At 39.4% G+C, this 19,661-nt stretch overlaps 1 protein-coding gene across 1 annotated transcript in view; it reads left to right on the top strand.

Moving 5' to 3' along the window:
- Positions 1-3,144: 3,144 nt before the first annotated feature.
- Positions 3,145-19,661, top strand: part of rufy1 (RUN and FYVE domain containing 1) — a 41,492-nt gene continuing 24,975 nt past the window's right edge. The window contains exons 1-9 of the mRNA XM_063053402.1: positions 3,145-3,465; positions 5,768-5,941; positions 6,044-6,161; positions 6,242-6,343; positions 8,064-8,187; positions 11,030-11,094; positions 16,899-16,964; positions 17,172-17,241; positions 17,338-17,439. Coding sequence (XP_062909472.1) covers positions 3,213-3,465; positions 5,768-5,941; positions 6,044-6,161; positions 6,242-6,343; positions 8,064-8,187; positions 11,030-11,094; positions 16,899-16,964; positions 17,172-17,241; positions 17,338-17,439 — 1,074 coding nt within the window. The 5' untranslated portion in view covers positions 3,145-3,212. The remainder of the gene's footprint in view (positions 3,466-5,767; positions 5,942-6,043; positions 6,162-6,241; positions 6,344-8,063; positions 8,188-11,029; positions 11,095-16,898; positions 16,965-17,171; positions 17,242-17,337; positions 17,440-19,661) is intronic.

The raw sequence follows: 19,661 nt of genomic DNA, 5'->3' as shown, positions 1-19,661 counted from the left end.
GTGAGGGATTTCATCAGTTTCTGTCAGGGCAATCTATTGATGTTGAAACTGATCATAAGCCTCTGATTGCATTGTTTCGCAAACCTTTAAGCGACTGTCCTTTGCGAATTCAGCGAATGATGATCAGATTGCAAAGATATGTATTGAATGTGTCATACGCACCTGGAAAATTCATGTACACGGCTGACACACTTTCCAGAGCTGTGGATCCAACAACAAAAGACAGTCACAGGAACGTTGTTGATGTTCAGGCATTTGTTGATATGATCATAGAGACTGTGCCTGTTGCTCCTGAAAAGTTGAAACTGCTGCGTCTTGAGACGGAGAAGGACAAAATTCTCAGTCAGGTAATACAAGTGGTGATGGATGGATGGCCAGATAATACCTCAGAAATACAAGAATATTGGAACCACAGATCAGAACTTTCTGTTGTGGATAGGATATTGTACAAAGATGTACAAATCATGATTCCTAAAAGTCTCCGAAAAGAAATGCTCGGGAAAATTCATGAAGGCCACCTAGTATTGAAAAATATAAGAGAAGGGCACGGGAAGTGATGTTTTGGCCCAGGATGAATCAAGAAATTGCAGAATTGGTGACTTCTTGTCAAATATGCCTTAAATACCAACCTAGCAACCCTAGGAGCCACTGCATCCACATCCTAGTCCTCAGAGACCTTATCAGAAGGTAGGCATTGATCTTTTTGTAACTGATAAGAAAGATTATCTATTAATAACAATTAATAACTTCATTGTATCCTGAAGTGTGTGGTCTGAGCAGAACAACTGCAGACAATGTAATTACATGCATGAAATCAGTTTTTTCCAGACATGGTGTACCTGATGAAGTTTTCACAGACAGTGGTCCACAATTCAATGGTGAATGCATGAGACATTTTGCTCATGAATGGGGTTTTGTTCATACAACATCTAGTCCATTTTTCCCTCAGTCCAATGGATTAGTTGAGAAATCGGTAGGAATTATCAAGAAACTGATGCACAAAGCAAAAGATAGTGGAGGTGATTTTTATAAAGCTTTGTTAGCCTATCGCAGTACTCCACTTGAATGTAGATTTTCACCTGCTCAGCTCTTGATGGGACGCCGTTTGAGATCCAATCAGCCAATAGATGAGAGCCTTCTGAGAACAGAGGGAGGTGAACAAGTGAAAAGATGGAAAGATGAACATAAATCAAAGCAGAAAATATACTTTGACAGATGTTCTGGTCCATTACCTGAACTGCACCAAGGAGATGAGGTAAGGATACAAGACAAAATGAACACATGGACACAGAACACTACAGTACTTGAAGAAGTACAACCCAGCTCATACATGGTCCAAACAGAAGGAGCAGTGTTAAGAAGAAATCGCAAAGACCTTATGTTACATGCTCAGGGAGATCTGTTTTTTTGTGTGAGAATGCTGTAATGGTCTTTTAGAGATCACATGATGTGATTTTCCCGCCGATGTGAGGTCACGTGATGACATGTTCCCCGTGACTATATAAGGGTCGACTCAGGTGACGCAGTAGGGTTTTTGAGTTTGTAGATTTCCAGGTAGAATGTGTTGTGCCTCTGTTTCTGTTGCATGTTTGTTTTTGTGACGCAGCTTCATTTTTAAAACGGAAGGTGCGTTCTCTTACAAGATTTGTATTATTGAACTGGGAATTTGTGGCTGGAAGTGCCAATTTACTCAATTCCAACAGTTTTGAAGGGAGAGTGAAGAATTCATCGAAGTGAAGGATCGAGAGAAGTCGGCATCCTTTGGCAGTTTAATAAAGGATCGACCTTATTGAGTCTTCGTTGAAGAGAAGCTGCATTGAGATAACTCTTGTAAAAGCACAATGAGTCCATGCAAAAAGGCTCTCTCTCTAAAAGGAATTTAAAGTCAGTCGATTTAAACTGTTTATTTTCGGCATCAGGAATCCTGTGGACAGAACTGGCAGTAAAGGTGCATCGGTGAAGAAATCGTTCTCCAGAGAAGTCTCTCCCAATTGAATGCATAAAACTGTTGGACTTTTGAAGTTATCGCTTTAAGAACTGTTTTCAGCATTTAACGCTTTAAGAACCAGAGCCGAGTGGCGAGCTGGTGAACAACTGCGTACCTGTTAACCTCCGGTTAAAGTTTTCCTTTGTTTTTTCTCCTTATCGTTTATACGTGTTTAATAAATGTTCAGCTGTTTTTATAAAACCTGTCTCGATTAATATTCATTGTTGCCGGTTACATAACACTTAAGAAAGAGCCAACTTCAGAGTTTCAGTTAACTGATGCAGACCAGACAAAACATGGAAATAACAATGAAACACAAGAACTGTGTGAACCACTTGGAAGGTCTACTCGTGTTTGTAAACCCCCAGAGAGACTGATAGAGACATGTTCAAGTATGCATTTGTCTTGGTCAATGTTGCTAATTGTTTTTCTTTTTAAGGAAAGGAAGATGTAGTGATATGACGTGTCAGAACGTGATTGGAGAGAGTTCTGAGCATGCGCAGAAATGATAAAAAAGATCTGGAAGCATGGCACTGTAAGACACATATGGTTGTTGCTGTAAATAAAAGTTCTATGCCTTCCAGAATATGATTCTTTATTAGTAACGCATGGTACATATAAAGAACACAACAAACCCCAACGCAATGTTTGTGGTAGTGAATTATGTACATTTCTACCAAAAACATTACTCTACAACGTATTTTGGAAAAAAAGTTTCTCAACTTAGAAATGTTAAATATCAAAACAACTTGTAATTTTGGGTAATTTACTGTAAACGTTTTTAGATTGAAAGATAAATTATGGAATCACGGACCTTCAGAGTGAAATTTTAACATGGAGTTGAAACAAACTGAAAACAATAAATTTTGTAATTACTTTAAACTGAAGTACAATAATACATATGGAAGAGGAATTAACTCTCTTCCTCTTTGCACAAATGCCGCCTACCCGGCGGGTGGTTCTCAGCAGTTTGGTGTCATTTAGGTTTTCCATTTCCCACTTAGGATAAAATGCTGTCTCCAAATCATAAAACACTTAGGAGGGCGTTTTCAGAGAAATGTATGAATTAAACCAGCAGAAATAGTGAGGCTAACTGAGGCAGTACGAGACACGACAGACCGTGGAACGAGCCCTCATTAGCGGCCGCCGGGCCTTGCGCTTGCGCACTTGGCCGTTCTTCCGGAGAGTCCCGACTCCACTTCTCGGAGACCGATTGCGTGGATTGATGTCACGAGTGAAGATGGCGCAGGAGCCCGAGGAGCTGAGTGAGGATGGAGGGGCGACGGATCCAGAGACGCGGGTACCGTCGGTGTCTGCGAGTGGCAGGGGCGCGGAGGATGGCGGCTGGTCCACGCCAATCCTGTCCCTGGCTAGGAAAGCATCGGAAACGCTGACGGCGAACTACGGAAGTGCTTTGAAGTCTGCGGCCGTGGGTCTCGCTGCCAAAGCCAGCGGGGACAGCAGCGCCAGCAGCAAAAGTAGGGCGGGTCGGGGGTCGGGGGTCCGGGGTCCAAGGTCTGAGCCTGAAAATGGGGAGGGTGGTGTTCCGAGATCCGATCTTTGAACAGGAGCTGGGTGGGGGGTGTGACCGTGATCGGGGTCGGAGGGGAGCGGTGGGAGAGCGAGTGTCCGTGGTCTCATGAACGACGGCAGGATTTGGGTTAGTAGGCAGTCCCTGGTTCTGGACAGTTCGGCTGGAGAGACCACAGGTACTTCAGACTGATAGCACCTTCTGCCTTGAGACAGCTGTCACTGAAAGTGAGCTTCATTTGTGGCTTTGGTAATTTAAACTTAGTTGTTTTCTGGAAACTGAACTGTTTAATTTTTATTTTACTTGACATTGCTAAAATTGTACAAGCAACTTGAATTTAAGTTACGGAGGGGTTAAGTTTATTTCAAGGATCAACTATTTGTTTTATACTTTTATATATATTAGAAATTTGCTGTGGTGTGTTGTCAAGGTGCGACATGCAATGAGAATTGTAAACAATTAAATAAAAATAAAGTTAAGAGGTGAAAATATGGATATAGAATGCTAGCACGTGTTTAAAATGTAAACAGCATTATACGAAGTGGTTTTAAGTGTGAGATAGTAGTGAAGGTTATAGATAGAGGGGGTGGGGGCTAATTAGAATGGTTTATCCGATTAACTACCTGGTGGAAGAAACCTTTCAGATAGTGTAAGGTTTTTTTTAAATAGCTCTTTAGGACTTTACAGAAGGGGAGCTTTTGGAAAAGGCACTTTACTGGGTGGGTAGTGTCCACAATGATTTTTCTTGTCTGCTTCCTTGTTGTGAACACAAGTCCTGCAGTGGTGGACTTGTTTGTATTAGAGTTGCATTCATATAGCTCTTTTTAATTACCGTCATGATCTGGTAGTCATTAAAGTACTTTTGAAGAACAGTAATTCTAAAGTAGGAGATGTGATTGTTAATTGCGCACAGCTGAGTAGGTGTAACTACAATGTGACACTATCACTATCAGAATCAGGTTTACTATCACTGGCATGTGTTACGAATTTGTCAACATTCATTTTAAGAATATGCTTTGGGAAATAAGTATTGACTAGATAGCACATTATCTCACTTGCTCAGAAAGTGCAATGCATTCACTCTGTACTCTACTAGAATGTCACTTTAGATTTTTTTTGCACTCCATTTTTTGGTGTACCTCTGTTCCTTAGAAAATTAAAAAGACATTTAAAATCTACAAATCCGTGTTATCTTAAAGCCCATAGATGATTGACACTAGCTGTGAAGTAAAGGGTGGAATTGCTGAATTTTATGTTGGTTAAAACTTTTATTTTAAATCAACTGAGTGGATTTGTAAACTGTTGACAATTTAATTGGTGCACCAGTGGTATTAAGTATACTATGTGTTATGATTTTTGAGACCAAATCTTTCTATTTACTACTGATGAAAAATGTTAAGAGTTGAGAATACTGTATCTAAATATTGGTCAGGTGCCAGAGAAAGTGACTAGTCTAGCAACCAGGGAAAGAGATGAGCTGTCTCAGCAAGAAATGAGAGTGCAAGCTAGAGGGGATTCATTCATACAAAGCAAATAAATGTGATGCTGTAAGTCTGAAATATAAAAGGAAAATGTTGTACTTAGCAGGCCGGGTTGATGTTTCAGATTAACGTGGTCATTGATCTGAAGCTAATTCTATTTGGAAGTTTGGTTGATCGCCGAGCTTGGCAAAATGTTTGCAGGCATTTTGGCTCCATTCGAGAATCCATCATCAGTGTGCAGTTGAGGGTGATGTCTCTTCAAAATGCCGGCTTATGTACCATTCAGACCATTCATTATGTATCCATTCAGACCCCGGAGGAGTGTATAAGCTGTCATTCTGAGGGGATAACTCCCTCAACTGCGCACTGATTATTACATCTTGATTGGAGCTGAATCGTCTACAAACATTTTGCCAAGCTTGGTGATCAACCAAACTTCCAAATAGCCAACCCGAGCTACCAATATTCCGCAATATTTCAAACTAATTCTGTTTATCTTTCCACAGGCGGGGACTGATCCAGTAACTGCTTAATGCATTTATTTTTCTTGTAAACACAATAATCCTTAAAGTATGTGAATTGTCACATTACAAAACTATAGAGAACTTGTCATGGATTAAGGTGTGTTTTAGGAGGGTGCCATCAATAGTGTGAAATACATGTAAAATATATTAATTTTGTCACAATATTAAGAAGGTTGTTCTTGTATTATAGCAAATCTTGCTAATGAAATGTCTTTCTAATCAGTTAACATATTCATTTATTTAGGTCTGAGTGAACATATGAAAAATGAACGAATCAACCTCATGAATATGATGAAGCTTAGCATTAAAGTGCTAATCCAGTCTGCACTAAGCCTGGGAAGAACTTTGGATGCTGATTACCCACCTCTTCAGCAGTTCTTTGTGGTAATGGAGCAGTGTCTCAAACATGGACTGAAAGGTATAATATTCCTTTTTCATCAACAATAAAAAAAAGTAATTTACTTTAATTGGCAAAAGTACATAAGACTGAAAAGCATTGTAATTTTTTAATCTCTTGCAGTAAAGAAGACTTTTCTTGGACCGAACAAATCATTTTGGGGTCCTCTAGAAATAGTGGAGAAGCTTTGTCCTGAGGCTGCTGAAATATCAGCAAGTGTCAAAGACCTACCGGGGCTTAAGTGAGTTAGTAAATATTTTTCTGTAATGAAGTACCTTTTTTTAAAAATTGAATCATTAGTATATTTTTTTTACTTTGCAGAACTCCAATTGGAAGAGGAAGGGCGTGGCTTAATCTTGCTCTAATGCAAAAGAAAATAGCTGATTATTTGAAGGCCTTGATTGATCGGAAAGATCTACTGAGGTGATTTTGCCTTTATTGTATGAAATCTGCTTTTACTCGGATGGAATTGGCAGCTTTTACTGCAATGGAGAATTTATAGCAGCTGGTCTGACTTCTGACAATTTGATTAGTTATATTACTGCATGGCCATCTCATAAATTTTGCGCTAGTGTTTTTCTTTATAATCCTGTGCTTTGAACAAAACCTTCATTCTTTTAAATAACTAATTGTTTTTGAAATATTTATGGAATTTGTTTGAACATATTGTTGGTTTATAGATTTGAACCAGTATTTCTGAGTAGTTTTCCAGTTCACTTGCAAGAAATGAAGTGAGCATAGGAATGTCATTCTGTCTGCGTGAATTATTAAAGATTCTTCAGCCTCTTTGCCTAACCCTCAACATAATGTCATTTAGCAAGTTCAAGAATCTTATTTTTTAACTGTACAGTATTATCCGATCAATGAAGGAAAATTTACTGACAGGGTTTAACTTCTTTCCTTTCCTACCTTTTACATTTTAGTTGTCTATTTCCCTTTCTGTGGTAGTTACTGTGCACCCCAGAAATCTCCAGTTACTATCTGTTATTAGTTTTTGATGTTGTAAAAGCCCCCAAAACATTAAGTACTTTGGTTCTAACACTGAGTATCAGCTTTTTCCTTCTGTGCTATCCAACCTGAACAGGATACACTCTACTCATGATTTGTGCTGACATTTACTCTTAGTTTTTTGTGCTGTAGTTTATTAGCCATTTTCTCCATTATTGAAGTTTTTAAAAAATTATTATTCTTTGGGGGGCTGTGAGATCTGAAGCTGTTAACTTAATCCATTGCATCCTCGATAGTCCCTGGATGCCCCATTAATCAATATTTCTCTCCATCATAGAAAACTAATAGCCCTTGATCTTTATTTATTGGTGTACTGTTAGCCAGATGGTCCAATTAGATGTTAGGAATAGAATGATAAGTGGGATGGTTCCTTTGAATTGGTTTATTAGTAAGATCTTTGTCATGTATTTGAATTTTGTCTTTTGAAATTATTTATAGTAGTAGAATGATTCATCTTTCAATAATCTCATCTTAATAAATTTTTAGTTTTAAAACTTAAGGTAATTACCGTCTGTCATCACTCCCACCATTAATCCTATGCTCCTGTTCTTCTGCGATCTCTATTTTGGAAGAGCAATAGCTGGAAGCTACACATAGGCTGTTTCATCGGGATCACTTTGATGGATGTACAGTATGTTACATTAGAATCCTTATTTGGATATATAGAGTCTGATTCTACCATTCTCCAATACACGGTGAAACTTATAGTGGACAGTTAATCTACCAACCCTAATCTTTTGGAAGTTAGAAGAAAACTGAGCACGGACATGGTCCACACAGCACTGGAGATCAGGATTGAACTCTGGAGATGTGATGCTGTAACTCTTACTTTTCATGTTATGGGACCACCCTTAAGAGTGTTTCAAGAATCCTTAAAATAGCCAGTTTCTTTATTTGGTATTGGAACATTTAGGCTCTTAAACTAATTTTTATCTTAAATTGGAATTCATGAATACAATTTTGCTTGTTTTTACTAGTATTACATTTCCTTACTGAAGCAGAAGCTTACAATATAGTCTTTTAAGGAATAAATGGTGCCTCTTTGGCTTATTAATGCTGTCTAGCAATAAATAGTTAAATTAAGTTTAAGTTTTGATATGCTACATGAATTAATACAAGTATTCTTCCAATATAGTGAATTCTACGATACAAATGCACTGATGATGCAGGATGAGGGAGCAGTTATTGTTGGTCTCCTGGTGGGCCTTACAGTTATCGATGCAAATCTTTGTTTAAAAGGAGAAGATTTAGATTCTCAGGTAATATTTGTATACAGTTTTCAAGAGAAATCATAAATGTTGCAGAAGTATTATGGAACATGCATGCTGTTTCTTTCATGAATAATTGCTTTCACAACTTTCATCTATGTGACTATTTTGAAAGATTCTGTGGCACAAAGTCTTGCTTATTAATCCAGAGCAGTAAGAAAAAGGACGTTATGGGGCAAGCATTCAGGCAGAAGATTCAAAAGCCTTAGATCCCACACCACCAGGTTCAGGAACAGTTATTAACCCTTCAACCATCTGACTCCTGAACCAATGTGATAACTTTATTCAGTACTGCTCTGAACTGATTCTGTGGCCTGCAGACTCATTTTCAAGGACTCCTTACAACTCATGTTCTCAGTATTATTTTTTTTATTAGCAGTTTCCCTTGCATTGCTCATTGCTTGTTTGTCAGTTATGTATAGTTTGATGAAGGGGCTAAATCCAAAGTGTCAACTCTTTATTCCTTTCCATGGACTGCCTGCTGAGTTCCTCCAGCATTTTGTGTGTGTTACTCTGGTTTCCCAGCATCTGCAGAATCTCTTGTGTTTACTATAACATTGCTGTTTTCTTATTCACTTAAGGAAAGAACTTAATGTTTGTTTGTCCCTTTTAATAATATTGGAGATGTAAAAAATATATAGGAGGTTGAGAAGAGAGTGGATTTCATAGTCAAGTTTGTCATATTCTTGAATGTCTTGAGATTCGCTCACTAATATAAATAAGGTTACTGATCAGATGTGATAACTAAATCCCAAATTTCAGAATTATTTAATTTAATGTTTTAATTTACAATTAAAATATTAACTTCAGGAGAATGGTGGCATCCGTTAGTCTCGCGAGACCATGGATCTGCACCTGGAAAGTCTTGCTTCAGTCTCTCTAGGGCGCAAGCCTGGGCAAGGTTGTATGGAAGACCGGCAGTTGCCCAAGCAGCAAGTCTCCCCTCTCCATGACACCAATGTTGTCCAAGGGAAGGGCAAGAGCCGATACAGCTTGGCACCAGTGTCGTCGTAGGAGTTGCCAGAACGAGGTTGAAGGCAACGTCGGACTGCCTTAGGGACTCCAGCTCCGGATTTGTCCTCAGGGTTTACTCTTGAAGTCTTTCCCACAAGTGGGTATGGCCGCAAGGCAGTGGAGTTTGAAATCAGAGTTTTCCCTCTCTTAGATGGACTGCCTTCCCAGGCTGACGAGATCCATCTACCCATCTTCAGGAGAGTACACTGGTATAAAAAAAAATAGCTCAATAGCCCATAGCCATGATGAACTTATTACTATCGCATGTATTAAGCAAAGTGTGTGTGTGGGTGTGGGTGTACATGTATTGCTTTACTATCTGTCAGTATTTAATTGATAAGGAATGAAGATATTGTCTTTCCTCTCATCTTACCTTTGAGCTAATTGACTTTTTTACATCTATTCACCATGAATACAGGTATTAACAAAAACTTGAAAATAAAAAATACTCAACTCAGCATCTCATGAGAAAAATGCAATTGATTCATCAAGTTTAAATAATTTCACCTATTCCTGTCAGATTATGCATATCTGTGCTCAATGTATTATATTCTCATAAATATAAGTCCTGAAATTTAAAATCAAATGATCAGAAATACGTACAACATTACTATCAGCGCTGCAAAGAGAAAATTTTGAGAAGTTAGAAGTGGGTGCATTTGCAACACTGAAAAGGTTCATGGGTAAGCAAGGTTTAGTATTTGTAGGCCAAAAGCAGTCAAGATGGGAGTAGCTTCAGGAAGCTAACTCTTCTGGTAAGATGGTGGCGCGTTGGACACAGTGACCAACCATGGGTGTTATTGTCTTTTGTAAACATCTTTATATATGATTGCAAGACAACGCTGGGCATTAAGAACCTCAAGTACTGCAGGTCTACCCCATGAGCAAGCTGCTCGTTAATAGACGAGTTGGACTTAGTACAAAAGGCATTGGAGTCAGTGCACAAAGGCAGCGTGCAGGCTAACAAAGAGTGATTGTCTTGAACATTTCTCTTGCGATGGCAGGACCCTGTTGTACATCGGTAATGTAAAATGTTGTAAGTCCGTTTTCCTTGGTTATTGGAGAGACAGATGGCGGAGGAGCTGCGTGGCCTCGCTTGTGGCGAGGACTAAGCCTCAAGGCACGAGCTTGCCTTTTGCAGCAGTTGAAGAGAGGAGACGCCGGAGGTGGTGTAGCGAAGCTGCGATAGTGGCTGGCCCCTCCCATCAATGCTGCTCTCCAGTGTTTACACGGTGGAATGATGAGCTGGATTGTCTGCGTGCGTACATTAATCTACCAACTGCTGAGGACTGTTTGTTCTTGCCAAAAACATCAATGCACATCTCACCCATTAGATTTACCACAGTACATAATTATCTATTTAAGTGTTTATTTTCCTTTTATATCATCTCAATGTGTACTTAAGAATGTATAAATAATTGTAGTTTTATACATATAAAAAAATGGAAAAGGTTATATGTGTGAAAAAAGTACATGATATTTGTGAATTCCTTATCCAAATAAAAATAAAATTTAAAAAAAAATGATCTGCAGGGATGAGTGTTTAAATAAGATGAGCCTGGTTACGTTATTTGAAATAAGAGAATTTTCAGAATTTCTGTGAATGCCAGTTCTCACAAGGTTTTGAACTTTGTTGTGGTAATTCTCAGTTTGCATGAAGACAGATTTCTCTTTGTGACTTTAAGTTGGAGTATTGCCTTGTACTGTAGAAATCCAGTACTAATGGCACTCTGTAGGTTTTCATAAAGGCATCAGACAATAAACCCTGTTTTTGTCATCAAGAAAATTGGTTTAAGTTTAAATTTTCTGGTTCTTCCAGCTTGGTGTGATTGACTTCTCATTGTACCTGAAAGATGGAGCTCAGGACCATGCTGATGGCAAACAGTGAGTATTCATATCAAATTAACTATATCAACTTTTAAACTCTTTTATCAGTGTTGTGACAAATCCTTTCCATTTGCACATAACTTTGTAAAAGAGCTAAAATTAAAAATCAGATAAAACAGCAGAAGCTGAAGAAATGAAAAATGAAAGCAGGCAATATTTTGGAGAGAGAGAGTTAAAGTTTCAGGTCAGTGTCTGTTGTGCAAAGTTGTTACACTTCAGCATTGTATGAGAGACCACATGGTAGAACTAAATGAAATACACTGGACTGGAAGGCATGCAAGTGATTCTACATCTTTGGCACTGCCATTTAGTTTGTAATGGTGATAATGGTATGTTTCTTTAATTTTCTATCCCAATATAGACTAATGTAAGCTTGAGGAATAAGGATTTATTTTCTTATTCTGTTTGCCAGAACTTACTAGTTTGGTTAAAGGTCATGTACTGTAACTTGTCTTTAGTTTCAGATTGCCACTAACACCTGTGTTCTGCATCTTGCAGCTCTTTTCTTAATTATTCTTTCCTTTACCTTCATTCCTGTACTAAATAGATGACACTGAAAGCCCTTATGTCCAGTTGGTCTCCAGCTTATAGACATTCTCTCCCACTTGTCTCTCTGCAATGAAAAACATCTTTATATTCCCAGTTTTCCAGTTCAAATGAAGGATCGTTGCTCTGAAATATTAATTCTGTTTCTCTCCCTACAAGCCACCGTCTAACCTGTTACTTATTTCCAGCACTCTGTTTTTAGATATACTGCAGGAACTAGTTTACTCAGATCATATTCAAATTGTTTTTCAAGTGATCGATAGGATGTTGTATTTGAATTCTTTCCAGAAGTACTATTTTCATTGTGGTTGTTGAATGCTGCTTACTAGTCCAGAATATGCTCCAGGCAACCTGCCACCCTAAATGGGCCTCCAACTCCACACTGCACAACTAATGTATAAATTCCAATAACTACAGTAACCTTTTCAAGTTCAAGTTTTAATTGTCATTCAACCATACACATGAATGCAGCCAAACAAAACAGTGTTCCTCCGGGGCCAAGGTGTAAACACAGTACCAGTAGCCACACACTGCAAATTTAGAACATGTAGTTACAATAGCAGAAAAAAACATACCATCATAAAAACATAACAGATGAATGCAATCCAGTTTATCTTCCAGCAAGTGAACACTGGAGGGCAGGACTGACGGGAGGGGCTAGTCCCCAACCCAGCATGGACTCAGGCATGCCCCCATACCTCTGCTATCTCCCACACTGCCTCTAGCGTTTCCTCCCCGGGCGGCTACAACAGACAATGCCGCAGCACAACAACCAAGGCCACACATCTCCCCTGTCATCTGTCTTTCCAATGAACCGGTGAACTGGACCTGTAGTATTCTGCATCACCAATGTCCAACAGGATCTTGCCATGACAAGAAAAGCGTATAATCTTGGGGTAGTGTAGTGGTGAGCATGATACTATTCCAGCTTGGGGCATTCTCTCAAAGCAGGTTAGATGTTTCCTTTATGTGCACGCATGCGTTTCCACCCACAGTCCAAAGATGTACAGGTTTCTCCCACCATCCGAAGGTAGAGCGTTCCTATGAAAACGGTTCATAAGCCAGAATGTCGTAAAGCGAAGAAGCAATTACCATTTATTTATATGGGGAAAATTTTGTGAGTGTTTGCAGACCCAAAAATAACCTACCAAATCATGCCAAATAACACATAAAACCTAAAATAACAGTAACATACAGTAAAAGCAGGAATGATATGATAAATACACAGCCTATATAAAGTTGAAATACTTTTCCACAATCATTTCCTGCACTGTTGTCCGTAGCGAAAATGTCACGCAAGCGCCGTCAGCAGAAACACGGCACAAGCCCTCTCAGCAGAAAATTTCACGCAAGCGCTGTTGGTAAAAACACTCTCTCCAGTAACCTTTAAGCTATGAAGCTGCCAAATCATAACCAAATAACACGTAAAAATACACAGCCTATATAAAGTAGAAATAATGTATGTTCAGTGTAGTATCACTTATGGGAATTGGGAGGACAGCTTGCCGAACACACTAATGATGGTGTGTTAGACTGAGTCGTCGGAGTTTGGGTGGTGCAGTGGCCCCACCCTCCGGGCAGCGACCCGATACCGATCCGCGAAGCATGCAGCGGTCCAGTGGTAGCCGGGACGCACACAGCACATCTTTAAGAAAAAAGCCGAAATAAACATGCTAATTAATAAAGTGCTGCCCGGCACGTAAATGTCGGCCCAGATCAGAGGCAGTTGCCGATTGCATCGCCTCTGATCTGGACTGACAATTACATGTCAGGCGGCACCTAATTAATTAGCATGTTTATTTTGGCTTTTTTTCTTAAAGATGTGCTGTGTGCCTCCCGGCTACTGCTGCATTCTCCGCGAATCGGTATCTGTCGGCAGCCTGGGGGTTGGGGTGGTGGGACACTGGGGTGTTATCTCGTCATCGTCTGTTTCCATTAGGGCAGGCAGCTCATCTTCTCCTATGACTGCCCGCCTTGATGTCGAAGGTCGAGGTTCGTCGTCTGCTGTGGCTGATGTGGAAGGCTTGTTTGACTGCTGAGCCTCGCCCATTTTTCTATCGTACAGTTCTTTGTAAGCTCTCAAACCATCCTGCAAATATCCCCTAAACCTACGTTACCCTTTCAAAATTAAAGTCGTACTTTATCATTGCAGTGAAAATCTCGCGCAGTTGCTTCACGTTCAGTTCGTTATTGCATTCGGTTTCGATTGTTACCCTTTCCTCTTCCAATTGCATCAGCTCTTCATCTATCAGTTCTCGGTCATGTGATGCCAAAACCTCTTCAACATCATCTTCGTCATCTTTTACAAGCCAAGCTCACGTTGTCCTTACTTCATTCACCATGATCAAAAGGCTTAATTAAGTCTAGTTTTATGCTAAGTGTAACTCCCTTACGAGCTCTTTCAGGCTTTTCCGACACCTTAGAACTCATCTTGCTAACGGCTGCTCACAGGCACGTGTTTAAGCAATGCCAGCAAGAATGCCGTTCCGAGTCCGGGGGAGGGCGGCTGCTCAGGTGCACGCTGCTTTTTTATCGCGCACTTTTTTTTTGTAACAGTGAAAACACCTTCTGTTAGTGAAAACAGGGAACTAATGTAGGCCTTTCATAACAGTGAGGTTTCGTAAAGCGAACGTTCGAAAAGCGGGGGACACCTGTACGATTAGTAGGTTAGCTGGCCATTGTAAATTGTCCCGTAGTCAGGCTCGGGTTAACTTGTTGGGTTGCTGGGCTGCACGGCTTGAAGGGCTGAAAGATCCTGTTCTGCGCAGTACCTCAAAATAAAATAAAGTAAAGCCCTATTCTACAAATAGCACAACCCATTACAGGTGACTAGCCTTCTGGATGTATCGAGGCTTGGCCCTATGATTGTTCTGATAAAGGGGCTTTGAACTGATGCATTAACTTTTGGCGTGTGCGTGCGTGTGAGTCTGTGTGCGTACGTGTGTCCATGATGTCTTTTTCATGGCTTTTACAAGGCACGGAGCGAGAGAGAGACTGTGTGGGGCACCACTCCTCACACAGACATTTCGCAGTATTTTTCCCTTTTATTTTACGAGGTCGAGTCGCGATCTCGACACTCAACCTGGCACAGATGGAAAGCGTACTCGGGAGCGGACCTGACTGGTTTCGAACCCAGGAACCTCCGCTCCGGGGTCCGGCGCCGATTTCATTGCGCCACCAGCCAGCCCGCATTAACTTTTTTTCTTTCCACAGATGCTGACGACCTGATGATTCTTTCCAGTATTGTTATTTTTCATATTTTTAGCAGCAGTTTTCATTTTCAATTTCTTGCACCACTGGCCTTTTGTTTATTTATCTGTGAATTCACATTTTTGATCTAGAAAATAAATAATACCTAAGCCTACCTTTTAAAATTAAGTTTGGCAACCCCATCAAGTGATATATTTGCAAATTGTTGCTTATGTATTGTGGAGGTGCTGAATAAAATGTGTATCTTGCCCATTGAGTTCAACTTTAAACAGAGGGGAGGTTGGTTATGTTTTGGCACCTAACCTGCAACAGATTCTGTACTACTTCATTTGTTTACAGCAGCACTGAAGTCTGGAATGCACTCACGTACACCTGAAGCAAATTAACAGTTCTTTGCAGACACATTTGCAACCTGTCAGTGTGATCTGTCCTATTTTAGATTGACTAACTCAGATTAGCTTTGTTTATGTTCCAGAATTGGTTTAATACAAAGTATCTTTGTGTTGCTGAGAATGGCTAGGGTATTTTAATTCACTACACTTAGTTCCCTTTCCCAGTAGAGTCCCAATCAAGTTGTGTACTTAGAGTGGCTGATTTCACTATTCATAGTCTCAGAATAAATTGATCAAGTTCCAACAGACTTATAAAGAGCCACTTCCAGACTTGCGTACATAGATTTCCTCTTCAATTTCTTGATTGCAGAACTGGTTATACTTGGAAAAGGAGCCTACTGGGAGAAAATAGTGTAGACCAGGATGAAAATAAATTAGAGAAAACAGTCTGAATGCATTTCTTTCTTTGGAAACTGGATCTGAGATTGTATTTCTGATCTCAAAATGGAACTTGTTTCCAGTCTTGTCTTTCATGGTAAAGATGAAAGGAGAGTATTCAGACGTAGACATAGACAGAAGACATAGGAGCAGAATTAGCCCATTCAGCCCATCAAATCTGCTCCACCATCCAATATTGGATGATTTATTATCCCTCTCAACCCTGTTCTGTCTTCTGCTCATAACCTTACAAATCAGGAACCTCTCAACCTCTGCTTTAAATATGACTTGACCTCCACAGCTGCCTCTGGCAGTGAATTCCACAGATTAACCACCCTGTCACCTAAGAAATTGTTTCTCATATCTGTTTTAAAGGGCTGTTCTTGTTTTCCGAGGCTGTGCTCCAATCCCAGACTCCTCCACTACAGGAAACAATCTCTCCACGTCAACTCTATCTAAACCTTTTCTATCTGTGTACCTGTTCTAAGTATTTTCAACGTTGTAATTCTACCCTCTTCTACCACTTCCTGCAGCAGTTCATTCCACACAGCTACCACCAAGTGTATGGAAAAGCTTGTCTCTCGTGTCCCCTTTATATCTTTCCCCTCATTGTAAATCTATGTCCTCCAGTTTTAGAATCCCTTAACCTGGGAAAAAGACATATTGAATAGGTTTCAGTGAGAACCCCCTTCATTCTTCTAAACTCCAGCGAGTGCAGTCTTAGAATCATCAAATGGTACTTGCACGTTAACCCTTTCATTCCAGGAATCTTTCCCATGAACCACCTCTGGAGCTGTCCAATGCCAGCACATCATTTGTTAGATATGGGGTCCAAAACCACCCACAGTACTCCAAATACAATCTGATCAATGCCCTTTACATGCTTGCTTTTATATTGTCCTCTGGAAATATATGCTAACATTGCATTTGCCTTCCTTACCACTGACTCAACCTGCAAGTTAAGATTTAGGAAATCCTGCATGAGGACTCCGAAGTATCATTGCTCCTTGGACTTTTGAATTTGTTCCCCATTTAGAAAATGAATCCTCTGGATTAATATGCCTGTCTTAGATGAAAGGAAAGCTTGAGTTGATGAATTTATTTTTCACTGTTGGTTTAATTGGGGGAAAAATGTAAATGCTGTCAGAAATGCATCAGTGAAAATCTTGAACCTGAAAACCAGACTGTTCGTGTGAGCCATTGAGGTTGAGTATGAAATCTGAAATTGCCTTGGATATGTTCCAAAATCCATAATTTCATCTCCTTGGCTTTCAGGAGTACTGAAATCACCAAAATTCTTGACCAGAAACATTACGTGGAAGAGCTCAACAGACATTTGAGGTAAAGCACCAAATGGCTTTGTCACTATCTTCATTATCTTGTGTATGTGTTTAAAATTAGATCTCAAATATTTGTTGTAAGTGCAGCATTTAAAAGCCATTCAGAAAAATGTAATGTCTCATCTGATAAAACATTAATTTTGTTAGTAACCAATGTAAGCATTTTACTTTGATGTGATGTGTAATAATTAAATGTGTTTGTTTAAAGTGGCACAGTTTCTGACCTACAGGCAAAACTGGATTTGTTGGAAAAGATTAATGCAAAACTCATGGAAGAGGTGAGTAATACTGACAATCTTTCCTCATGTCTTCTTGAAATTTCATTTGAAAATAGGTTAGTATTGAATATGATCTGGCTGTGATGTATTTTGCAGCTTACAGCAGCAAATGACCGAATTCAGTCACTTCAGGAAGAACAGGATCAATTAAAGCAAGAAAATTCATCAATCCTTGAAAGCAGCGAACGGCGAGTAGAGGTTGAATCATCAATTTTAATTTAATATTCTAAACTGGTTTCTTCCACCTCTGTCAACTATAGAAAGGTTATATGAGTTTTAATTTAAAAAGTTATTTATATTTACCACAGATTAAGCTCCTTTTAGAAAGGCCTAGATTTTTCAAAAGAAAATGAATACAGGTGACGCCTGCATTACAGCTGTTTAGGTAGCAGAGTTTCACTCTTAGAGAATGCACAAACCTCTACCCAAAATTTTGAGATGTGTGATTGCACTTGGCCTCAGCAGCACCAGTAAGGTCATGTTGCCATCCTGTGATTGTACTAAATGGGTGGAAGTTTTGGTGGTGTATGAGGGCAGAGTTGGCTGAGTAATGAAATTGGTTAAGGCAGGTTCTATGCATGAATAAGGGGAATGGTTAGCCTTTTTCCCAGGTTAAGGGATTTTAAAACTGGAGAGCATAGACTTACAGTGAGGAGAAAAATATAAAGGGGACATAAGGGACAAGTTTTTCCACACACCTGGTGGTAGCTGTGTGGAATGAGCTGCTGCAGGAAGTGGTAGAAGAGGGTAGAATTACAATGTTTAAAATACTTAGAATAGGTACACAGATAGAAAAGGTTTAAAATGTAGGTAAATAGGATTAGCTCAGATAAGCAAACACATGAATGTGTTGGACTGAAAATTTCCCCCAAACTCTTACGTATGCCAACCATTGAATAGCTACGCGGAATCAGTTGAACCATGTTCACCATTGTTTGAGGAGGAAAAGTAGCATTAATGCATTGCAAGATAACATACTGAAGTGATAGCACAATGAAGAAAGACATATCAGTTTGTTTTCATTGAGGTTATTTGAAGTCAGTGCTGAGTTTATGTCTTATGGACAAGTCATGTCAAAGGCACATTTCATCATATAAGCAGCATTCAAAAGAAAAACATAAATTCTATGTAAATTTTACAAGAATAAACACAATTAGAACAAAAGAAACAGTCCGTGTTGGTGCTTAGTGATTGAAGTGGTCATTGTATTGACATACTGGAGCAGCGACTAGAGTTGTTCAAGAACAGAGTGGTTGTAGCTGCTTTTGAACCTGGTTGTGTGGGACTTGACGATTCTGTACTTCCTGCCCAATGGTATCTGTGAGAAGGTGGCATGGTCTGAATGATGGGGATCTTTGAGGTGTGTTAACTTTTTGAGGCTGAGCCAACAGCGGATATTACCAGTGGTGAGGAGGGATGTGCCCGTGATGTATTGGACAGAGTCCACTACTCTGTTCGACTTCTTGTCTTCCTTTGCATCTGAATTGCGATACCAGAGCACGATAAAACTTGATGTAGCTAGAGTACTTTCAACAATACGTATATAGAAGTTTATTGGTGTGTTTGGTGACAAACAGAACTTCCTTAATCTTCTAAGGAAGTAAAGATGTAATATAATGTATATATAATGAGAAGTATATTTTTGAAATAAAAATTATTTTGTGAGGTTGGGAGTAACTACTTTTGTGAGCAGGTCTTCACCATCAATTTTAGCACTTAATATCAGGTGGGTGGTTTCTCAAAGAAATGTGGATGGTAGGGAGCGATTGCTATATTTTAGAAAACACAGCATAAGTTAAGATCCTGAGGGGAAGCCTTTTCACTCAGATGATGGTGGAAGTATGGAACAAGCTGCTAGCAGAAGTAGTAGATCGTACCTATTCACCCAATATCGCTGTGATCAATTAAGTATTTCACCCAGTATTATCCTGTCTTAGTAGGACTATCAAACTAGTTCTTTATCCCATTAGCACCCTGACAATGTAGGTATTTGACGTGGTACAGCTCTGACCCAGTAGTGCCCTAAAGTAATAGATGTTTTAAACACATTAGCACCCTGACATTGTAGTTACTTGGTCAGATGTCCCCTGACCCAATAGAGCACTGAACTGATAGTAACCTGACTAAATACTTAGTTAACCCAGTATCGCACTGACAACGTACTTATTGGACTCAGTAGAACCCTAACGCTTTGGTACCCTGCCCATGGACCCTATAAACCCCTTCTCAGAATAATGTATTTAAATATATAAAGTAAAATAGATAAGATTACAAAATAAACCAATTATAAAATCTAGTTATCAGAATATAAAGAAGCTAATTTGTGATATAGTGATATATGTTCCTTTATTAATGCATTAAATAACAAGACTATGTATTTAAAATAAAGATCACAAATGTGAGAACATGCAAACTTCACC

Source organism: Mobula hypostoma, chromosome 7 (genome assembly GCF_963921235.1).
Source record: "Mobula hypostoma chromosome 7, sMobHyp1.1, whole genome shotgun sequence".
Classification (NCBI taxonomy): domain Eukaryota; kingdom Metazoa; phylum Chordata; class Chondrichthyes; order Myliobatiformes; family Myliobatidae; genus Mobula; species Mobula hypostoma.
The sequence above is the reverse complement of the archived record's forward strand: the minus strand, read 5'-3'. Positions and strand labels throughout refer to the sequence as shown.